The sequence below is a fragment of the Hesperophylax consimilis genome, unplaced genomic scaffold (genome assembly GCF_061612785.1).
Source record: "Hesperophylax consimilis isolate HC1 unplaced genomic scaffold, BYU_Hcon_1.0 scaffold_34, whole genome shotgun sequence".
NCBI lineage: Eukaryota > Metazoa > Arthropoda > Insecta > Trichoptera > Limnephilidae > Hesperophylax > Hesperophylax consimilis.
The window spans coordinates 1,812,959-1,834,071 of NW_028301264.1; the positions used below are offsets into that span (position 1 = coordinate 1,812,959).

At 41.4% G+C, this 21,113-nt stretch overlaps 3 protein-coding genes across 3 annotated transcripts in view; all 3 read left to right on the top strand.

Annotated features, from left to right (window-relative positions):
- LOC149409174 (proto-oncogene tyrosine-protein kinase ROS-like) overlaps positions 1 to 21,113 on the top strand; it is a 264,442-nt gene that overhangs the window by 61,071 nt on the left and 182,258 nt on the right. The window contains exons 6-10 of the mRNA XM_089650093.1: positions 9,365 to 9,512; positions 9,613 to 9,729; positions 9,868 to 10,183; positions 15,748 to 15,954; positions 16,996 to 17,182. Of these exons, the coding sequence (XP_089506219.1) occupies positions 9,365 to 9,512; positions 9,613 to 9,729; positions 9,868 to 10,183; positions 15,748 to 15,954; positions 16,996 to 17,182 (975 nt within the window). The remainder of the gene's footprint in view (positions 1 to 9,364; positions 9,513 to 9,612; positions 9,730 to 9,867; positions 10,184 to 15,747; positions 15,955 to 16,995; positions 17,183 to 21,113) is intronic.
- LOC149409177 (uncharacterized) lies at positions 10,700 to 12,421 on the top strand. Its single transcript, XM_089650079.1, has 2 exons — positions 10,700 to 10,871; positions 11,814 to 12,421. Exons 1-2 carry the CDS (start codon positions 10,700 to 10,702, stop codon positions 12,419 to 12,421), a joined length of 780 nt encoding a protein of 259 aa, XP_089506205.1.
- On the top strand, positions 19,292 to 20,970 carry LOC149409178 (uncharacterized). Its single transcript, XM_089650105.1, has 2 exons — positions 19,292 to 19,342; positions 19,859 to 20,970. The coding sequence occupies exon 2, from the start codon at positions 19,970 to 19,972 to the stop codon at positions 20,795 to 20,797; it is 828 nt and encodes a 275-aa protein (XP_089506231.1). The 5' UTR covers positions 19,292 to 19,342; positions 19,859 to 19,969; the 3' UTR covers positions 20,798 to 20,970.

The window sequence follows — 21,113 nt, forward strand, 5'->3', positions numbered from 1 at the left end:
AGGTGACGTCAGGGTGAGCGATCGAACCCACCATCTCAATTCCCGAGCGGTAGCTGCCGGAATTGGTGATGACTCCCAAGGGTGGTAGTGTCTGAGTCCTAAGCACCCTTTCTGTATGTACCGGCTGTTGAGCCTGCCTCTTGGAACTGCAAAACTAGCAAAGTTTAAAGAGCCCAAGAGGCTGCGCCCCTTATCTAGTGACCACCTACCCGTCTGAATAAAACCCTTTAACAAATAAGATAGGGCTGAAACCTTGTTCTGAGGGAGAGACTTTTCATTAGTTAGAGTATTCCAGCTGATACCAAGAAATTGAACTTGTTGTGATGGTTCTAATATTGACTTATCAAATTGTATATGCCATCCCAAGCCTTGCAAAAACTCCACCATTTCAATAGACTGGTGTTTTAAAGTAGGCAGGCATTGGTTTACTAATAAAAAATCATCCAGATACACTAGAATTCTCATCCCTCTCTTCCGCAGTTCCTGCGCTAACCAGTTAGTGAAGGTTACAAATGCCTTGGGTGCGGTGGCCAAGCCAAAGGGGAGGGATGTCATCTGCAAGAGTTCATTCCTATAGATAAGTCTAAGGAAACATCTATGCTGCTCACTCACAGGTACATGAAAGTAAGCATGTGTGAGGTCCACTTTAACCATCCAGTCATTCGGTTGTAGAAAAGTAGGAACTCGATAAACGTTTACCAGACGAAATTTACTGACAATCAGAAAATTGTTTAAATACTTTAAGTTAAAGACCGGCCTCTTTGAGCCATCTGATTTGGGGACCAGAAACATGTTAGAAATAAATGAGGGAGTGGCAGGTGCCGACTCTAAAACCTTAAGGGCTTTGAGTTTTTCTATTTGTTCTGTCATTGCCACAGAAGTCTTAGTGGCGAAAGGGGAGTTAAATAAATCAATATTATTATTTAGTGGAGGTTTTGATGAAAATGGAATTCGGTAGCCATCTAACATCTTAAGGATGATAGTAGGGGCGCCAAGGTTCCTCCACCTACCTGCGAATGAGCGCAACTGACCCCCTTGAAAAGAGGGCCCGCTGTTAAAACCTCTTACGGTCTGGCTTCCCTGCTCTTTCCTTGGGCCGGAACCTACCTCGGGGAGGGAAAGCTTTAGCGGCCCTACGGGCTGGTTCTGGACCTCGACTCTCAGGGTGCTCCCTTCTCGCGATGGTTCTCCCCTGCTGTACTCTAGGATGAAAGGGCTGCGAGTTCTGCACAGTCACAGGTTTAACGGGAGGAGCTGGTCGCGACGTGCTAGGCTGAGGAGCGAGGCACTTCTTCACTCCCCCCAACTTATCCAGCTGGGCCGACAGGAGGTTCGGGTCAAAGAGATATTCCGATGTGGGCGGAATCTTCCGTAAGGCATCTCGGACGTATCCGTCACTGATGCCTCGCAATGCCCCCTCTCGTCGATACTCAATGTGGCTAGCCTGTTTTCCGCAGACCATCTGCATGATGTCTTTGGACACCTTCTGGGACTCAGACCCCGCCGCGAAGAGAGATTGCACCTTCTCGAAAAGAGTGGAAGTGCTCAGCTTCGTGCCCGGTTCCGCACTCCAGTTGACCAGCTCCTGCAAGGAGGCCTTCGGGAGATCAGCCTGCAGGGAAAGAGCATTGGTCAGGGAGCCGCAGAAGGAGTCCATTGACGTACTGGCCGATTCCTCCTGAGCTAGGCGCTTCAATTCAGGGTTCAATGCCAACATTGAGAAGAGAGGGGTTGCGGCATACGACTTCTGGATCTCGAGGTAGCGGACTTTGTTCCAGTTGGCCGTCCCCAGATGCTGAAGGAGCTCCACTTTTTTCACCCTCCCTGGGTCGGCCGATGGTATCTTCTGCTGCTTTAGGTCAGTTGTCCACTCCCCGAGATCCAAGTCGCGAGACGGCTTATTCGGATGGATGAGTCCTGGATCTTCGAGAATGCGACGTTTACATATTGCTCAATAAAATTTAGCCTTCAGGAGGCCCGTTCCCATAGTTCGTATTTTCAAAGTTAATGTAGCTTCCCACATTTGCAGATTCGACCCTACAATAAAACAATTCTTTGGCCTGGTATTTTTATAAACATATTGCCTTGTTTGTATCATTTATGATTTAAGAATTGGTGACATTTTACTGCAAGCGGCGGCAGTTTTCAAATAGAGCTGTTCGCCTTCGATTTTATGATGACCCTAGTTAAACCATTATGCCTAAAAATATTTGCCAATACCTTTCCCACCCCTGTCCCATAGTAATAAAAACCCCAAATAAAGTTTCATCTCCCTCAAAATAATTCCTTTAAAATATTTCTATTGTTTAAGTCACGTTTGTATCATTAAGAATAGTTAAATGCATTTTATTTATGTTAAGAATGTTGTTTGCCAACGAGCGGGTGGAACATCTTTATTTTGGTAAAATGTCCTTCAGAATTTAGTTTAAATACAGATACCTCCCAGAAAAAGCACAGTATTAGAGTATTCATATAACTGGTAGGTACAGACGTACCTACGCAGGAGACAGTATTAGAGTGTTGCTATAACTGGTAGGTACATGCGTACCTAGGCAGTCACTCGTGAGATAATTACTAGGTTTATGTGTACCTAGAGAAAACTGAAGAATAGAGGAAACTAGACCTTTATTTCTTTCAGTTTAAGTTTTAGCAGAGGAAAATAAGATCCTCTGCAAATATATTGTGAATTAATAAATTTATATGTCAAGAAGAAGAAGTGTTTTCCTGCATTCCATCTGACGGCGTGTTCTCGTACCACGATAGCAGAAACAAGTCCCATTCCCAAATCTCCTGCCAATTCCTCCCGAAGCGACGCAGGGGTGTCCAGGAAGATGCTGTCCTCGTCATCGTCATCGTCGTCCGAGGCGCCACGGACGGGAGCCTCCGAACGCTTCTCTAGCAGCAGACGCAACATTTCCTGCATCTGGGACATCTGCTGTGTTAACAGGTCAATTCGCGGGTCAGCGGGAGCTAATTCACAAACCCTCTGCTTCTTGGCTTTGTCTTCCGCGCAGACCCTCGAACGCTTGCCCCGCGTGTCTGTGTGGATCACCTTCATGACTTCCGCCCTCGAAAATTCGGCTTCCCCGCTCTCGAAACGTTCGGAATCCGACATAATCACGAAAACACAAAGAAACCACAAAAAAACACTTAACAAAAACACACGAAACTCTATAAATCGCAATTTTACGGAGTTTGAACAGTCACACTGTTAATAACCTCGAAAAAAAATATGTAAATTTTGCGCAAATACTGAAAAACAGGTTATTATGTAGCCTGAACCGTCATTTAAAACCTTTATTGAGAGAAGCATTCTCAAATTCCCTTTCGCGTGGCACTTTCCCGCTCTTTTTCAGCACCTTGCGTTGGACAAGTGGTCACCAGATGCTACACAAAAGTAAAGCGTCCCCTATGCGACTTTTGTTTGCGGCATTCTTTCTCATTAGCGTTTTAAATTCCGTCGCTGGCGTTGTCGTTGCGAAGTAGCTCCGAATTTATAACGATTTTTCTGGCAAAGAAAGGATGAAAGTAGATTAAATGCTGTTGAAATGAGATCCCTGAGGCGTATGTGTGGTAAAACCATGTTTGATCATGTGAGGAATGTGGAGATCCGCAAAGAGTGCAAGGCTGATGTAAGCGTAATGAGTAAGATTAAGAAAGGGACGCTTAGATGGTTTGGGCATGTAGAGCGAATGAGCGAAGATAGGAGTGTAAGGAGGATATATGATGCAAATGTGAATGGTAGCAGAAGTAGGGGACGCCCGAGGAAGACATGGCACGATCAAGTGAATCAGATACTCGAGTCGGGCCATGTCAAGAGTCGGAATAATAGAAGAGTATGTATGAGACGATGTATGAATGTGAATGAGGCAAGGAGTGTGTGCCAAGACCGAGTTGTTTGGCGGTCCGTCCTCTCTGCCTACCCCTGCGGGGAAACGGCGTGATGGTTAGTTAGTTAGTTAGTTAGTTATAATTATTTTAAGTGTATAATTATTTCAAGATAATACATTATACACGGTGTCCGGAAACTCGTAGTACAAGCGGGAAACTGGAGAATCTACACCACATGGGGAACCCAAATAAACATAAAGTTTTTTGATGTGAGCATTTTCACAAAAAAAAAAAAACAAAAAAAAATATTTTTCGGCTATTTTAGGGTTAAAGTTTTTTCTGGTGTTTAGGGTTCAACAACAGATGTTTTAACCCTGCAGAGCAGAAATATTTTATGATTACACCGGATTAAATGAAGGGTAATTTCAAAATAATGCTTCAAATCCGAGTTTCTTCATTTGTTTTACTTTCAAACAGTTTTAATTAGTTGGGTACTTTGATCTTCAGTAATAATTTATAAGAATTTGATTAAAAAAAAAAAAAAAAATCAACTTCTAACTCGATTTACTCGATAACGAAAGCTCAAATCAAAAAAAAATATACTACAAAATCAACTCCAAATGTGATGTAGATTCACCAGTTTCCCGCTTGTACTACGAGTTTCCGGACACCCTGTATTATAACAGCGAGGCTGTTCGAAGTATTTTTTAAACTTTTAACTGTTTAAAAACGGATAAAACACATGGTGAACACGACGGAAAAGTTCGTCAGTTCGTCGGCCTTTTTGTGTTGTTTGTTTATTTACATTGTGTTTTGTGTACCTTGTGTTTTGTGTTTTGGTTTCTTGTCCAATTAACAATGAGTGGCTCCGAGATGTCATCATCCGATTCGGTAGAGATGACATTCGAAGAAGTGAACAAGATTATTTTGCCAAAACAAAATGAGCCGAAACGAAAGTTGCCGAAATCGACGAAATCTACGAAAAAACATCGCATTGATAAACTCACGGCTCAAGTGGAGCACATTAGCTCGTTTATTCAGGACTTCATGGCGTCCAAAACATACGAAGATAGGAGAAACTTGGATTCCAACGAGGATGCATCATCGGAAGATCAAGAGATACACGTGGAGAGAAATTCACCATCTTCGCTAGGGATGGGATTAGTAAATCCTAATCATGAATTCAAGGAATTAAACCTATCGATGGCGGAAACCACGTGTAAGGAACCTACAGTTCCTAAGGCTGACGCAAACCGCGTAAAGAAAATCGAAGACTTACAACACTTCGGTTCGCCTGAATGGAACGAAGTAAGGTATGGGGAGGTCGTAAGAAAATACCTGGCCAACCCCATGTTCAACCAGTTGGAGGTTAATGGAGAGTTTCTGCATTTGAATAAGGCAGAGCAATACGCGGGGTCACTTGACAAATTTTGCGGGTCACTAAGCCATGCCCTGTTGCAGCAAAATGAGTGCCTCAAGAAATCTCTTCAGGAACTGGTAAACTGGGGTGCAGAGGAAGGCAAGGAATTGTCTGCAGGTTCCCTCTTCAAGAAAGTGGAGTCGCTATTTGCCCCGGATACGCAATATCAGACAGTGACCAAAGATGTCCTGCAGATGGTCTGTGGAAGGAGAGCAAATGCGATCCAGCATCGTATGGGACGCAATCCTTAACGAGATAAAGAGCCGCTACGTACGGGAGGCAGTCAAAAATATTCCTCCAGCAGCGGGTTATCTTTTTGAACCAGTGAAGCTAGAATCCCAGATTCAGCGGATGGGAGGACTTGATAAATGCTTCCCACATTCAAGCTTCGACCCTCAGCCATCAACCAGCTCGCAGATGCCCAAGAAAGTAGACAAATAGACAAAATGAAAAAGGAAAAGATATTGGAATCAGCTTCAATATCGCCTTCCTTTCTGTCACGGATGTTTCTCATACCGAAGCAAGACGGGTCATTTAGGCCGGTCTTCAACCTTCGTCGTTTGAACAATTTCTTAGCTATTAGCAAATTCAGACTTATTAATTTTTTTTTTTTTTTTTTTTATATTTACTCCACACAGGAGGCCCTGAAGAAAATAATTTCCCTCAGGGCCTATGTCATCTTTGGGGATGCTGTGTGGAGGGTCTTTTTGTGGAGAGGAAGGAGTGAACATGGGTCTTGAAGAGTCCCATGTTGTAGGAGGGAGGAAACACAGAGGCCGGCAGTTCGTTCCACAGCCGAGCTGTTGAACTTAAGAACGAATCGTAGAAGCGACCCGTTCTCATGTGACAAGTGTCAACTGTGTACAAATGTTGGGCGCGCGTTTGGCGTGTATCCCGACTACGCACCGGTGCCGAAGGGATCAATGACGCTAGTTCCTCAGAGCATCTTCCATTGTAATGTTAATAAGGTTGCAACATTTATTCAACCAGGCGACTGGATGGTTAAAGTGGACCTTTCTCAAGCCTACTTTCATCTTCCAATTCATGAGAATCATCGCCGTTTTTTGAGACTGATTTTTAATGGAGAACTGCTTCAAATGACATGTTTGCCTTTTGGACTAGCCTAGAAAATGAAAAAGTTTTACCTTACAATAAAACTTATATTATGTACTTAGCTTTATTTAAAACCTATAAAGTGAGATAAACATTACCATTTTGCAGCCAAATCGACGTTTCTTACCAAGTTCGTGTGTAATTCTTAGTTTAAATCTCCCGCCAATGTCACCTGCTAGTTCCTAATGCATCCTTCAGGCGGCGCCAGTAGTGGGGACGCCATCAATGATGCTATAATTTCGTGTAGCCTAGAAAATAACAAATTTACTGAAACAATACATTAATCTAGGAAGGTGGTCACTTGAGCAGGCCCAGAGCCTCTTGGGTACCCTCCATTTTGCTAGTTTCGCCATTCATAGAGGCAGGCTTAACCTTCGCATGTTACAGTGTGCCAGTCGCAAGCTGCCTGCATTCAAACCGAGACGACTCCATCCCATTCCTCGAACAGCGATAGAGGAGCTGAGATGGTGGAGCAGGTCCCTGCAGACGTGGTCACCAATGCATCAAGCAGTGATTCGTCACACCCTCACGACCGACGCCTCGGACTGGGGATGGGGTGCGCAGCTAGACGACCTCAGATTGAGTGGAGCTTGGTCCCAAACACAGCAACCTCTCCACAGCAATGTCAAGGAAATGCTCGCCGTGCTGGCAGCACTTACTCCTCACGGGCCAGAGCTGTCAGACTCGGGTCTCCTGATCCAGTCAGACAACAAATCGGTGGTCGCGTACCTTCGCAACGAAGGCGGCACACGATCCAAGACATTGCTCGAAGCGACTCGTCAAGTCCTTCAGATGACAGACACGTATCGCATTTCACTGTCTGCCCACTACCTACCAGGAAGGTTCAACGAGGTGGCAGATCAACTCTCCAGAAAACGCGAACCTCCGGAGTGGCATCTTTTACCAGCAGCAACAAAATTGATTTTTGCAAAATGGGGGAGACCAACTATAGACCTGTTTGCATCGGAGACAGCTCACGTTGTAGAAGATTATGTGTCCCTAAATGTATTCGACAAAGAGGCAAGTTTTGTCAACGCTTGGACTCGAGAGTGGGATTTCCCTCTAGCTTGGGTGTTCCCCCCTCTGTTCCTCATGCCGAGAGTTCTCGCACACCTCAACCGGGCCAAGGGCCTATACCTGATTGTAGCCCCGAGATGGAAGAAAGTATTCTGGAGACCAGACTTGAAAAGTCGAGCGACGAGCCCTCCTTTCACCATAATGAACCTGACAGAAGTGCTGATAGACACCAGAACCTTGAAACCCCCTCCACAAGTAGAGGATTTTATTTTGGAGGTGTGGAAGTGCCGGGGTGGAGTCAGTCATTAACAGATTGGTCGGACAAACAGAAAGAATTTTTAAAGTCAGGTTGGAGAGAATCCACACTTAAAACATATAAACCGGCATGGCTTAGGTGGCAAAAGTGGGCATTAAATCACGGGGTAAACCCGAATGTCCCTACAGGAAGTAACCTGGCAAGATTTTTAACAATCTTAGTTTAGAAGACAATTTCTCTCCCAGCACAATTCGACTCCATAAATCAGTAGTAACAACTTTCAGTAGCCCTGAAGAGGGAAACCTAAGCTCACACCCTCTAGTCAGACAAGTTCTCAAAGCCGCAGCATTAAGACATCCTAAACTATCTAAGCCTCCTATCTGGGATCCCAGAATGGTGTTGACCTGGTTAGAAGCTAACCCACCCAAAAAGTTGAGTCTCTTTGAAGTCTCGAGAAGAGCAGCGACTTTACTTTTGTTAGCTTCGGGACGAAGAGTGCATGACCTGACCTTGTTACAGTGTTCGCCAGACAAACTATCCATAAATGAGGAAGGGGTCTCGTTATGGCCAGTTTTCGGATCCAAAACAGACTCTGCTACATACCAACAGTCAGGTTGGAGGTTGAGAAACGGAAATCAGCCAAATATAGACCCAGCATACTGGATTAAGAAACTGATTGAAACCTCCAAAGAACGGAGGGAAACAAAGCAGAATTTAACAGAACTCTTCATCACTACATTGGGAACAGTTAAGGCAGCTTCAAGAACACTCATCGCCCGTTGGGTCAAAACAATTCTAGATGAAGCTAAGATCACAGCTGCCCCGGGAAGTGTACGGGCAGCAGTGGCGTCACTTAACTGGCTGGATAATTTTAGACTGGATGACATCCTGGCTCGAGGGAACTGGAGGAGCCGGGACACCTTTGCCAAATTCTACAGAAGGGAAGTTAACACTCCCCTAGAGGTAAATAGGGCATTGTCTGTAGCCTCCCTATTCCACCCACTGTAACACGTGAGTAGGTATTCCAGTTTTTTGACTTATTATAATAGTATCACATTAGCGTTAGTGGTCACCAGTCGATAACAAACAGATCTCAATAAAGGTTTTAAATGACGGTTCAGGCTACATAATAAAATAGTTTTACCTACCAATAAAACTTATATTATGTACCTAACCTCATTTAAAACCTAGGCAATCACTGCCTGGTGAGAACTAATGAGAAAGAATGCCGTAAACAAAAGTCGCATAGGGGACGCTTTACTTTTGTGTAGCATCTGGTGACCACTTGACCAACACAAGGTGCTGAAAAAGAGCGGGAAAGTGCCACGCAAAAGGGAATTTGAGAATGCTTCTCTCCAATAAAGGTTTTAAATGAGGTTAGGTACATATGTAATATAAGTTTTATTGGTAGGTAAAACTATTTTATTTTACGGTATTTGATGTTTGTAAACAAACCAAACGTGTTTGACCTTCGCAAAATAAATGCTAATGAAACATGAAATTATATCGTCACTGGTGGCGTCCCACTACTGGCGCCGCCTCAAGGATGCATTTGGAACTAGCAGGTGACATTGGCGGGAGATTTAAACTAAGAATTACACACGAAATTGGTAAGAAACGTCGATTTGGCTGCAAAATGGTAATGTTTATCTCACTTTATAGGTTTTAAATAAAGCCTATGCTACATAATAAATGTATTTATTTAGTTTCTTTCTTGTGAATTCCAGGATTTACCAGCCTCAGAAAACACTCTCTTCTACATGTTCCAAGGTCTCTCTCCCTCTGTCAACTACAGGGTGGGAGTGGCCATGAGAAATGGGGAAGGGGAAGGACCACAAGCCACTGTTATGGTGACCACACTGGCTCAGCCCACAGGTACCAACTACATATACATATAGTTATTTTCACAATTCGAATTCTCACGGCCAGATAGACTAGCATGGTTTTAATGCACTACTTTTTATGTTTGTTTTAGCTGTGGCCAGTCAGCAGCCGATACTGATTGTAGGGGGGTCCCATCGCATTGTCCAACAACCCGCTGATATATCTGGTGAACCTGATATCATTTACAACACCACCAACGTTATACAAGGTAATCGATTTTAAACAGTGTGCATTCAAAAATACATATGTATTTTTAATCAACGAAGAACAAAGAATCTAAAACTAATATATCTAAACCATAGATGTTTTAAGTATTTCTTTACTATTTAATATATTGTTACTCTAGGTGTGGGAATTGATGTCCGTAGAGACATTCTTTTCGTCTCTGACTCAAGCGGCACTGTCTTCAAAAGTTCCCTCTCAAAGATATCTCCTTCCACCGCCATCCTCACGCCAGACTCCATAGAGTACACTCCTCTGGACTTATCGGTGGATTGGCTGAATAGCCACCTCTTCATCCTGGGCCAAGTGAAGAGGGCAAACCCCAACCAAGTTGTGCGCTGGCAGGTAATGCGGTGCGACTTCGAAGGGAAAGGGCAAACCGTTGCCTTTGCGGGTTTCCACTCCAAACCCATTCATATTGAAGTGGATCCCTACAATGGGTAAGTAGTCAAAATTACTTCTAATTCTACAAATTGTTAAGAAGATAATTCAACCTTTGTTTTGAGGTTTGCGTGGCCAAATAGAAATTACATGGAAATTCGAATCTGTTATATACAATTTTCTTTGAAGTGCATTGAAAACATTAAAAAATTAATTAGCCTACCAAAGTAACCAGATAATGAGAAGAAGTCATTTCCAAAACAGTATATTATCTGAACCAACCAACCATTGCCAAATACTATCTTCTAAGTGCTAGTTCAGACACGGCGGGAACCGCGCGGTTTGAGAATCGCGCGGGAACCGCGTGGGTCTTATTTACGCAGGTATTTATATAATCATTCAGACATAATCGCGCGGTTAGTCCAACCTCGCGATTACCGCAACTCAACCGCTAGAAAATAGAATCGTGCGGCGCCCACGCGGTTTTATTACTATGGAGATCTTCCTCAGCGTTCAGTAGCGTTGCGGGCACCGCGCGATCAACACGTCACAACGAGAGCGCGCCTGAGCTAGCTATGGATCGCTTCGACACAGAGTTATTTATTGATGAAGTGGAGAAAAGACCTGTAATATGGAATCTTCAGTGTGCGGATTATTCGAATAAAATTGCAAAGAACCGAGTATGGCAAGAGTTGGTGGAAATATTTGGAAATGGTGAAGACACGTTGGAAAAAAAGGCTATTTTAGGTAAGAAAAATTTATTGACATTATTATATTTTTGAATCTTGCCATGAAACACTCCCTTCGTTCGCGAAGTAATGAGTGAATTTATCTCTGATATTTAAAGATGACGGTGCCCCTCTTCCTGCATGCAAGGTATTGAGACTAGTCATTGGTGCAGTATATAAAGTATCTTTATATTTTATACCATCTCTACTCCTCACATAGTTGTGTAGAACGCAACAGGCTTTTATTATGTCTTTGGCAAAGTCTATTTTCACATTTATAGGCCTATGAAAGATACGCCATTTGTTAGCCAAAATACCAAAAGTGCACTCAATGTTACGTCGGGCTCTCGATAACCTATAGTTAAAAATCCTTTTTTCATGTGATAAACATTTGCCTGCATATGGTTGCATTAAATTTTCTGATAAACCGAAGGCTTCATCTCCAACTATGACATAAGGCAGTGGTGTTGAATCTACATTAGATATTGGTTTAGGTTGTGGTATATTAAATGATTTTTCTATCAGTCGTTTATAAAATAAATAATTTTTGAATATTGCGGAATCACTGCTTTTGCCATAAGCCCCAATGTCAACATAAGTAAAGCAATAATTGGCATCGCAAACTGCTAAGAGCACTATAGAAAAGAAATGTTTGTAGTTATGATACAATGATCCCGAATCGACAGGCTTTATAACTCGGATATGCTTGCCGTCTATAGCACAAATGCAATTTGGAAAATTCGCATATCTCTCAAACTCTTGAGCTATTCTCTTCCAGAAATCTTCGGTTGGTTCGGCCATAACTTTACTAACCAACTTTTTCCACAACGATTTACACACTTCACGGACAATTCCTGTAATCGTAGATTTTCCAAGGCGATAGTTGTAGCTTAATTCTCCAAATGAACAACCCGTACCAAGATACCTAAAACAAGAAAATTAATAATGACATTATTTTCAGGTACAACACTCCAAAAAAAATGGAAAAACATACGGGATTGTTACAATAAAGAATACAAAAAACTGAAAACAACTCCTTCCGGTTCAGGTGCTCGTAAAGGAGCCCAATATATGTATTTTTCAAGGCTTTCTTTCCTGCAGAAGAGTGTAGACAACGATGAAACTACTAATAGTATGAATGAACAGTCAAATGTAATAATAGATGAATACAATAATGAGACACATCAATTAAACGCCAATGCAACCGAAGCCACTGAAGTAGGTCCCCCTAAACGAAAGAAAAGAAATATACCAGAAGAACGAATAAGTGATTTAATTGAAAAAAGCATTGAGTCACGACAAAGTTTTGAAAAAGGACTTCAAGAAAATAATATTTCCAGACAAGATGACGATAAACTTTTTTGTTTATCGTTATACAAAGAACTGAAAAAAGTACCAGAAAATCGACGTTTAGCGACCAAAATTGAATTGCTTCAAGTTATACAAAAAGGACAAGCTTTACCACCCTCTGTTCGCATCAGTGCTCACCAGATAATACCCAATACATCGTATTGGCAAAATCAACAGTATACAACTCCGCAAGGATATTTTACTACAAATATAGCATAAAATATCTAGGAATTATTGTAGACAAGAATCTGAGATGGAATGAACATATCTATTCAATCTCCACAAAGGTCAGAAAACTCACGCATCTTTTCATGGCGATTAGAAATATTCTATGAGCAAAAGATCTAAAACTAATGTACTATGCCATGTGCAACTCTTTACTTGAATATGCATCTTTAGGATGGGGAGGATGTACCAAATCAATTCTGGACCCCTTAGCCAAAGCACAGAAATCACTACTAAGGGTCATACTTAAAAAACCATTTAGATACCCCAGTAATGATTTATTCAAAGAGATAGGAGTTCTGGATGTGAGGCAACTATTTATAAGAAAAGTTATATTATACACACAAAAATATCGTCACCTCTTCCCCTCCGTAGAACATTATTACAACACCCGACATGCAGGGAGGAATCCAATAGTTCCACTTGCTACTATGACATCCCTTGCTCAAAGACAATATTCTTACCTAGGTCCAAAAATGTTCAACCTTATACCCGGTTCTTGGAAATTGAAAAATGGAAGCGTCCTGCGTAAATTAGTCAATGATTGGATTCTAAACTTAGGGAGAGTCGAAAGTGAATGTATGCTGTATAACTGTTAAACAAAATCACCAAACTTCTGATGTTTTTCAACCTAAGATTTATGGTTATGCGCCCCTGAAGCCTGTCTGCTCATTAGGTACATCACTACTGTAAAGCGTATCACATTTGTACGTCGCACACTTACTCTGTGTGAAACTTGGTACCTACTACGGTAATGATTTATAATAAATACATAACACAATATGGCGTACGAAGTAATGCACCAATTTCACCAAAGTAGCACTAAATCAGGTACTATGTATTTGGATTCATAGTTTATGTTTCATAGTTTATATTTCTATCTATATATATAGTTATTGTTTTTACATTTTAGCAGTAGTTTAAGAAATGAGCGCGGTATATATTCGTATTGCCGTATAATATAATTTGTTCTGAATTCATGTTTTAATTCAGTGAAAACAATCATGCACATAATTTATTACACATTCTAGTTACAACGCTTACCTCATACTCTGTAAATTTTAATATTTTATGTTACCAGGTTAATTCGGTAAATCCGATTATAATATATGCTACCAGATTAATTTTTTCTACTTCTCACAAAACAATGTATGTGTACTTATATTTATTATATACATTTTCTTTATTACACAACTTAGTTTCAGAGAAAAATGAAACTTTTTTTTGGTTTTTGTTATGTAATTATGTACATTTCAGTAATAATATGAATTAAACATGTCAATTTGTCTGTCCTAGAACGGGAAACTTTCCTAGTTGGACAGGCAAAGCATCCAATATGTAATATGTACTTTCTTTTGATAAATAAATAAATAAATAAAAAAATAAAAAAAAAATGGATCAACTTCTGCTGTTATTCCGCCTGGGTCACCATCGCCATCATCTCAATATAGTACTGCCTCGCAGTCTTTTACAATAATAGAAAATATATATGCTGATTTTAATGAACAATAAATAAATATCTTACCTCAAAGTTACTACTAGTTTTTCTTCTGGTGACACGCTTGCCCTCATATGTGTTTCAGAGCTCAAAATATCTTCCCTGATTAGTTTAATTAGTTCATCAAAAGATTTTATTGACATTCTTAAATAGTCAAAAAATTTCCTCTCAAACATTCTTAAATTGGGATATAGCGTCACGAATTGGCCATGTGTCAGTCGATCCCTTAATATTGGATGCACCCAATACTGCCTTTTCCTTCTTTTCTTTATTTTTTTCTGGAGCAGCCACAGACACGCTAGTTCCTCTTCGACTTCCATCTTGAAACTGATCGCTAATCGCTAACTAACCGCCGATGTTTGAACAGTCAACATTTTTGCGGTTCAAACCGCACGATTTTATCAATCGCGCGGTTATCGCCGTGTCTGAACAGGCCCTTAATGTCCCAACTGTTACTTTATTTCAGTGGATCTGGATTCCACTGAAAACAATTGAAGACAATATTAGCGATTTTTAAACGACAATTTGAAATAGAAATATTAGAAAAAGATACGGTCGGATCTAAGACATAAACCCAGGACCCGTGCCTTGCCGGGGCGCCGCGCTACCAACTGAGCTAATGGGACCCTGTCTCCTTCGGTCATATTTAACTGTATCATGCTTCGAATAAGAACTACCAACATTATCTTCATTTTCTCACCGCACTTTTTTATTGGCTGCTATCTTTAAGGCTGCTATAATCACGGTATTTCTTATGCAAAGTATGATACAGTTAATATGGCCGAAGGCCAGGGTACTGGGTGCATGTTCTAGATCAAGGCTGCCCAACCCCAGGCCCGCGGGCTACAATGTGGCCCGCGAACGAATTATAAGTGGCCCGCGTGAACCATTTTCAAAAAACCCGCCAATCCGCCAATTTGAAAAAGTGTCGCGGGCACGCGGTAAAACAAACAATCCAGCTTGCGCGCGGTCACCAGTGTTGCCAACGAAGGCGATTTATCACTATTTAGGCTACTCAGAACGAGAATCAGTGACGAAAAAATCTAACCTGTTGAACTTACTTTTTAAACCAAAATACACCGGTTTTTGATATAATATTTTTTGCGTCCGAAATGGGAATCTTGTAGCCACCCCCCCCCATGGAATTCAAAAAATTGTTGTGGGGAATCACATATGATGTTTTTGGGTGTGCGGAATTTTTTCTCAGCGAAGTTCCGTAACAACCCCCCCCCCCCCCCCATGGATTTCAAATATTTTGTGGGGAGCACTCATTTTGAATTTTTTTTATAGAAATTCTCTAACAACCCCCCCCCCCCATGAAAATAGGAACCGTCAGGTATTCAGTGGCCCGCCAGTGATTCAAAATCGTCAATTTCGCCCAACTGTTAAAAAGGTTGGGCAGCCTTGTTCTAGATGTAACCGTATCTTTTTCTGATTTTTCTGTTTCAAATTTTTATTTAAGAATCACTAATTTAAATAGTACAGTTTTAGATTTTACCCATTGATTTATTCCAAAAATAAATAAAAATTCAATCTTTATTGGTGTGAAAATGTTATCTGTAATACTTATCAAATAAAAACAAAGTCTCAGAATGCAACTTTTACAATCTTGCCAAGGAACCCTTAAAAACAGCAAATAATAAAACATAGCCTTTATACTCGTAAATGCTCGGTGTAGAGAATGAGAACCAATTTACTAGGAATTAAAATTTGATTCCTAGATGCAAACAAATCTTTTTCTGATTTTCTGTTTCATATTTTTCATCTGAGAGTTGTTAATAATATCTTAACGATTTATTTATTTAATAAATGAATTCTTTAGATACCTGTTCTGGGCTATCCCTGGAGCAAGTGGTGGTCTATACCGCCTGGACTTGGCCGATATATCCAACGGAGTCAAGCACAATATCACTCCTGAACAGATCCTCAAGGAACCCAACCTGGGTGCCTTCACCCTGGATCACACCAACTTCAGGATCCTGGTGGCGCACCTCAAGAGGAACACTGTGCTCTCAGTTTCCCTAGATGGGTAAATATTATGCAATTGAAATTCTGATTTTAAATTAACATGTGTATCCCACCAGTGTATTCCCGAGGTCATTTAGACTAAAAATGTAAATGACATTTTGATCTTCAGGGACTAAAAACATTATGCAATGTAAATAATGTTATTTGAAATTCTGAAATACATTATCGTGTATATGTGGTGTTAAGATACGTACCTGACTTAATCGGTGTTTCTGAGGTTAATTGGAGTAAAATGTAGATAACATACTATTACATAGTACATCCATTTTAAAAAGTTTTTTAAAACTTAAACAAAATAAGTTCGAGTCCCAGATGTGACCGTTTCCTTTTCTGATTTTTCTGTTTCAGATTTTCGTTTAGAAATCACTAATATTGTCTTCAATATTTAAATATTATAATTTGAGGTTTTACTCAATAAAAGTTATTCCGAAAAATAAAAAAAATAAAAAATAAATAAATAAAATTGGTTTGACTGAGGATTGTACCTTCCTTCTCAGGGACTGGAATCAACCACGCTAACAACCTCGCCAAATGCCGATCGGGTAGGACCGACATTTATTTCATATATTGACTGCTGTAATGTCATCCGATTACAAAGAAAGCATGTATGTCCATATGTATGTGTGTGTCTGTGATTGCCATAAAAAAATGATAGAATGCAATATCATTGACGAGTCTATCTGGCGAGATTCAGCTCGATTGTATATCAGGGAGTGGGTTAATTTCCACTTCCGAGATTTGCATTCATTCATTACCGAAAACAAAAGTGATGTTCAAATAGATGTATTTAAAAAGGATACTGCGAAATGTTCCTCAAACTCTAAACATTAGTTTGGAAATATGTAGTGCAATGCAAATATCTGTAGCTATTTACTGCTTTGTTTGCCTAAAGCTACTTAAGTATTATGAAGGTTATGTCTCTTCTCATGAAAATTGCAGCTAATTTAGTAATTTATTCTTCTTATTTCCGTCTGATAAGAAAATGATTTTGGTGTAACAGCATTATTATAATTAATATTGTTTTTTTTGTAATATTTTCCAGCCGCGAAGTATCAGACTTTAGGAGCAACACACAGAGTGCCATGTTCTACTCGGTGCAGTCCCTGTCCTTTGCAAATGGCCTGTTTTACTGGATAAATGGGAAAGATGTACTGAACGAGGAATATTACGAAGGACAAGACAGCTATTTCCACAATATTTACCCGGACCTCATCGGCAGTATTAATACCGTGACTAATTTTATATTATAACTTACTATACAAATAAGATAGATGTGAGCTAAAAACTCTTTAATTTTAATTCCTTCTTATAGTTAATTCCCCACAAGTTATTATTAAGATGAACAAGTCATGGATCCCCCAAGGAGACAAGCCAAGATAAAGTGAATCATATTCTTAAAGTCATGTCAATAGTCAGTATAACCCTCATAACCTTTTAATTTCCCAAAACTTGCTCTATTTTCTTTCCTTAAAAAAACCCTCCTTAAAGCATCCCCAAGAATTATTTTCCTCGGCGCCTCCTGTGCGGATTTAATGTAATTTTTTTTGAAATGTCATGACAGAGCTGCTAAACCCTGCAGATAAATGGCATTATGTAGCCTGAACCGTCATTTAAAACCTTTATCGAGAGAAGCATTCTCAAATTCCCTTTCGCGTGGCACTTTCCCGCTCTTTTTCAGCACCTTGCGTTGGACAAGTGGTCACCAGATGCTACACAAAAGTAAAGCGTCCCCTATGCGACTTTTGTTTACGGCATTCTTTCTCATTAGCGTTTTAAATTCCGTCGCTGGCGTTGTCGTTGCGAAGTAGCTCCGAATTTATAACGATTTTTCCCGTATATAATTATTTTAAGTGTATAATTTTTTCAAGATAATACATTATATTATAACAGCGAGGCTGTTCGAAGTATTTTTTAAATATTTAACTGTTTAAAAACGGATAAAACACGTGGTGAACACGACGGAAAAGTTCGTCAGTTCGTCGGCCATTTTGTGTTGTTTGCTTATTTACATTGTGTTTTGTGTACCTTTGGTTTTGTGTTTTGGTTTCTTGCCCAATTAACAATGAGTGGCTCCAAAATGTCATCATCCGATTCGGTAGAGATGACGGTAGAAGAAGTGAACAATATTATTTTGCCAAAACAAAATGAGCCGAAACGAAAGTTGCCGAAATCGACGAAATCTATGAAAAAACATCGTATTGATAAACTCACGGCTCAAGTGGAGCACATTCGCTCGTTTATTCAGGATTTCATGGCGTCTAAAACATACGAAGATAGGAGAAACTTGGATTCCGACGAGGACGCATCATCGGAAGATCAAGAGATACACGTGGAGAGAAATTCACCATCTTCGCTAGGGATGGGATTAGTAAATCCTAATCATGAATTCAAGGAATTAAACCTATCGATGGCGGAAACCACGTGTAAGGAACCTACAGTTCCTAAGGCTGACGCAAACCGCGTAAAGAAAATCGAAGATTTACAACACTTCGGTTCGCCTGAATGGAACGAAGTAAGGTATGGGGAGGTCGTAAGAAAATACCTAGCCAACCCCATGTTCAACCAGTTGGAGGTTAATGGAGAGTTTCTGCATTTGAATAAGGCAGAGCAATACGCGGGGTCACTTGACAAATTTTGCGGGTCACTAAGCCATGCCCTGTTGCAGCAAAATGAGTGCCTCAAGAAATCTCTTCAGGAACTGGTAAACTGGGGTGCAGAGGAAGGCAAGGAATTGTCAGCAGGTTCCCTCTTCAAGAAAGTGGAGTCGCTATTTGCCCCGGATACGCAATATCAGACAGTGACCAAAGATGTCCTGCAGATGGTCTGTGGAAGGAGAGCAAATGCGATCCAGCATCGTAGGGACGCAATCCTTAACGAGATAAAGAGCCGCTACGTACGGGAGGCAGTCAAAAATATTCCTCCAGCAGCGGGTTATCTTTTTGAACCAATGAAGCTAGAATCCCAGATTCAGCGGATGGGAGGACTTAATAAATGCTTCCCACATTCAAGCTTTGACCCTCAGCCATCAACCAGCTCGCAGATGCCCAAGAAAGTGCCAGTGAGGAAGCCTTTTCGTGAGAGCAGGCCCTTTCGGGAAAGCAGGACGTTTCGGGACAACAAGCCCTTCCGAGACAACAAAGCCCCCCGCGGAGGGCGATCTAATCAAGATGCAAGAGGTGCGGACAGGAGGGGACCAGCCAAACCAAGAAGGAATTTTGGCAACAAGGATAGGCTATGACTATCCGGAGAAGGCGTTTCAGGGGGGGCAATTGCAGCACTTTATAAGCAAATGGGAAGAATTAGAAGCACCACCAACACTGCTAACCATTTTGCGAGGGTACAAGCTACCCTTTCGGCAGAAACCCCCTCTAAGTATAGTGGCAGACACGGTAAGCTCAACTTATAAAACTGAAATCACAGACGAAATGACACGACAAATAAACAAAATGAAAAAGGAAAAGATATTGGAATCAGCTTCAATATCGCCTTCCTTTCTGTCACGGATGTTTCTCATACCGAAGCAAGACGGGTCATTTAGGCCGGTCTTCAACCTTCGTCGTTTGAACAATTTCTTAGCTATTAGCAAATTCAGACTTATTAATGTTAATAAGGTTGCAACATTTATTCAACCAGGCGACTGGATGGTTAAAGTGGACCTTTCTCAAGCCTACTTTCATCTTCCAATTCATGAGAATCATCGCCGTTTTTTGAGACTGATTTTTAATGGAGAACTGCTTCAAATGACATGTTTGCCTTTTGGACTAGCCTAGAAAATAATAAATTTACTGAAACAATACATTAATCTAGGAAGGTGGTCACTTGAGCAGGCCCAGAGCCTCTTGGGTACCCTCAATTTTGCAAGTTTCGCCATTCATAGAGGCAGGCTTAACCTTCGCATGTTACAGTGTGCCAGTCGCAAGCTGCCTGCATTCAAACCGAGACGACTCCATCCCATTCCTCGAACAGCGATAGAGGAGCTGAGATGGTGGAGCAGGTCCCTGCAGACGTGGTCACCAATGCATCAAGCAGTGATTCGTCACACCCTCACGACCGACGCCTCGGACTGGGGATGGGGTGCGCAGCTAGACGACCTCAGATTGAGTGGAGCTTGGTCCCAAACACAGCAACCTCTCCACAGCAATGTCAAGGAAATGCTCGCCGTGCTGGCAGCACTTACTCCTCACGGGCCAGAGCTGTCAGACTCGGGTCTCCTGATCCAGTCAGACAACAAATCGGTGGTCGCGTACCTTCGCAACGAAGGCGGCACACGATCCAAGACATTGCTCGAAGCGACTCGTCAAGTCCTTCAGATGACAGACACGTATCGCATTTCACTGTCTGCCCACTACCTACCAGGAAGGTTCAACGAGGTGGCAGATCAACTCTCCAGAAAACGCGAACCTCCGGAGTGGCATCTTTTACCAGCAGCAACAAAATTGATTTTTGCAAAATGGGGGAGACCAACTATAGACCTGTTTGCATCGGAGACAGCTCACGTTGTAGAAGATTATGTGTCCCTAAATGTATTCGACAAAGAGGCAAGTTTTGTCAACGCTTGGACTCGAGAGTGGGATTTCCCTCTAGCTTGGGTGTTCCCCCCTCTGTGCCTCATGCCGAGAGTTCTCGCACACCTCAACCGGGCCAAGGGCCTATACCTGATTGTAGCCCCGAGATGGAAGAAAGTATTCTGGAGACCAGACTTGAAAAGTCGAGCGACGAGCCCTCCTTTCACCATAATGAACCTGACAGAAGTGCTGATAGACACCAGAACCTTGAAACCTCCTCCACAAGTAGAGGATTTTATTTTGGAGGTGTGGAAGTGCCGGGGTGGAGTCAGTCATTAACAGATTGGTCGGACAAACAGAAAGAATTTTTAAAGTCAGGTTGGAGAGAATCCACACTTAAAACATATAAACCGGCATGGCTTAGGTGGCAAAAGTGGGCATTAAATCACGGGGTAAACCCGAATGTCCCTACAGGAAGTAACCTGGCAAGATTTTTAACAGATCTTAGTTTAGAAGACAATCTCTCTCCCAGCACAATTCGACTCCATAAATCAGTAGTAACAACTTTTGACTGTCCTAAAACGGGAATTCCTCCTAGTTGGGCAGTCAAAGTATTTTTTATCTACATGTGTCATTGTATCATCACCTGTACTAA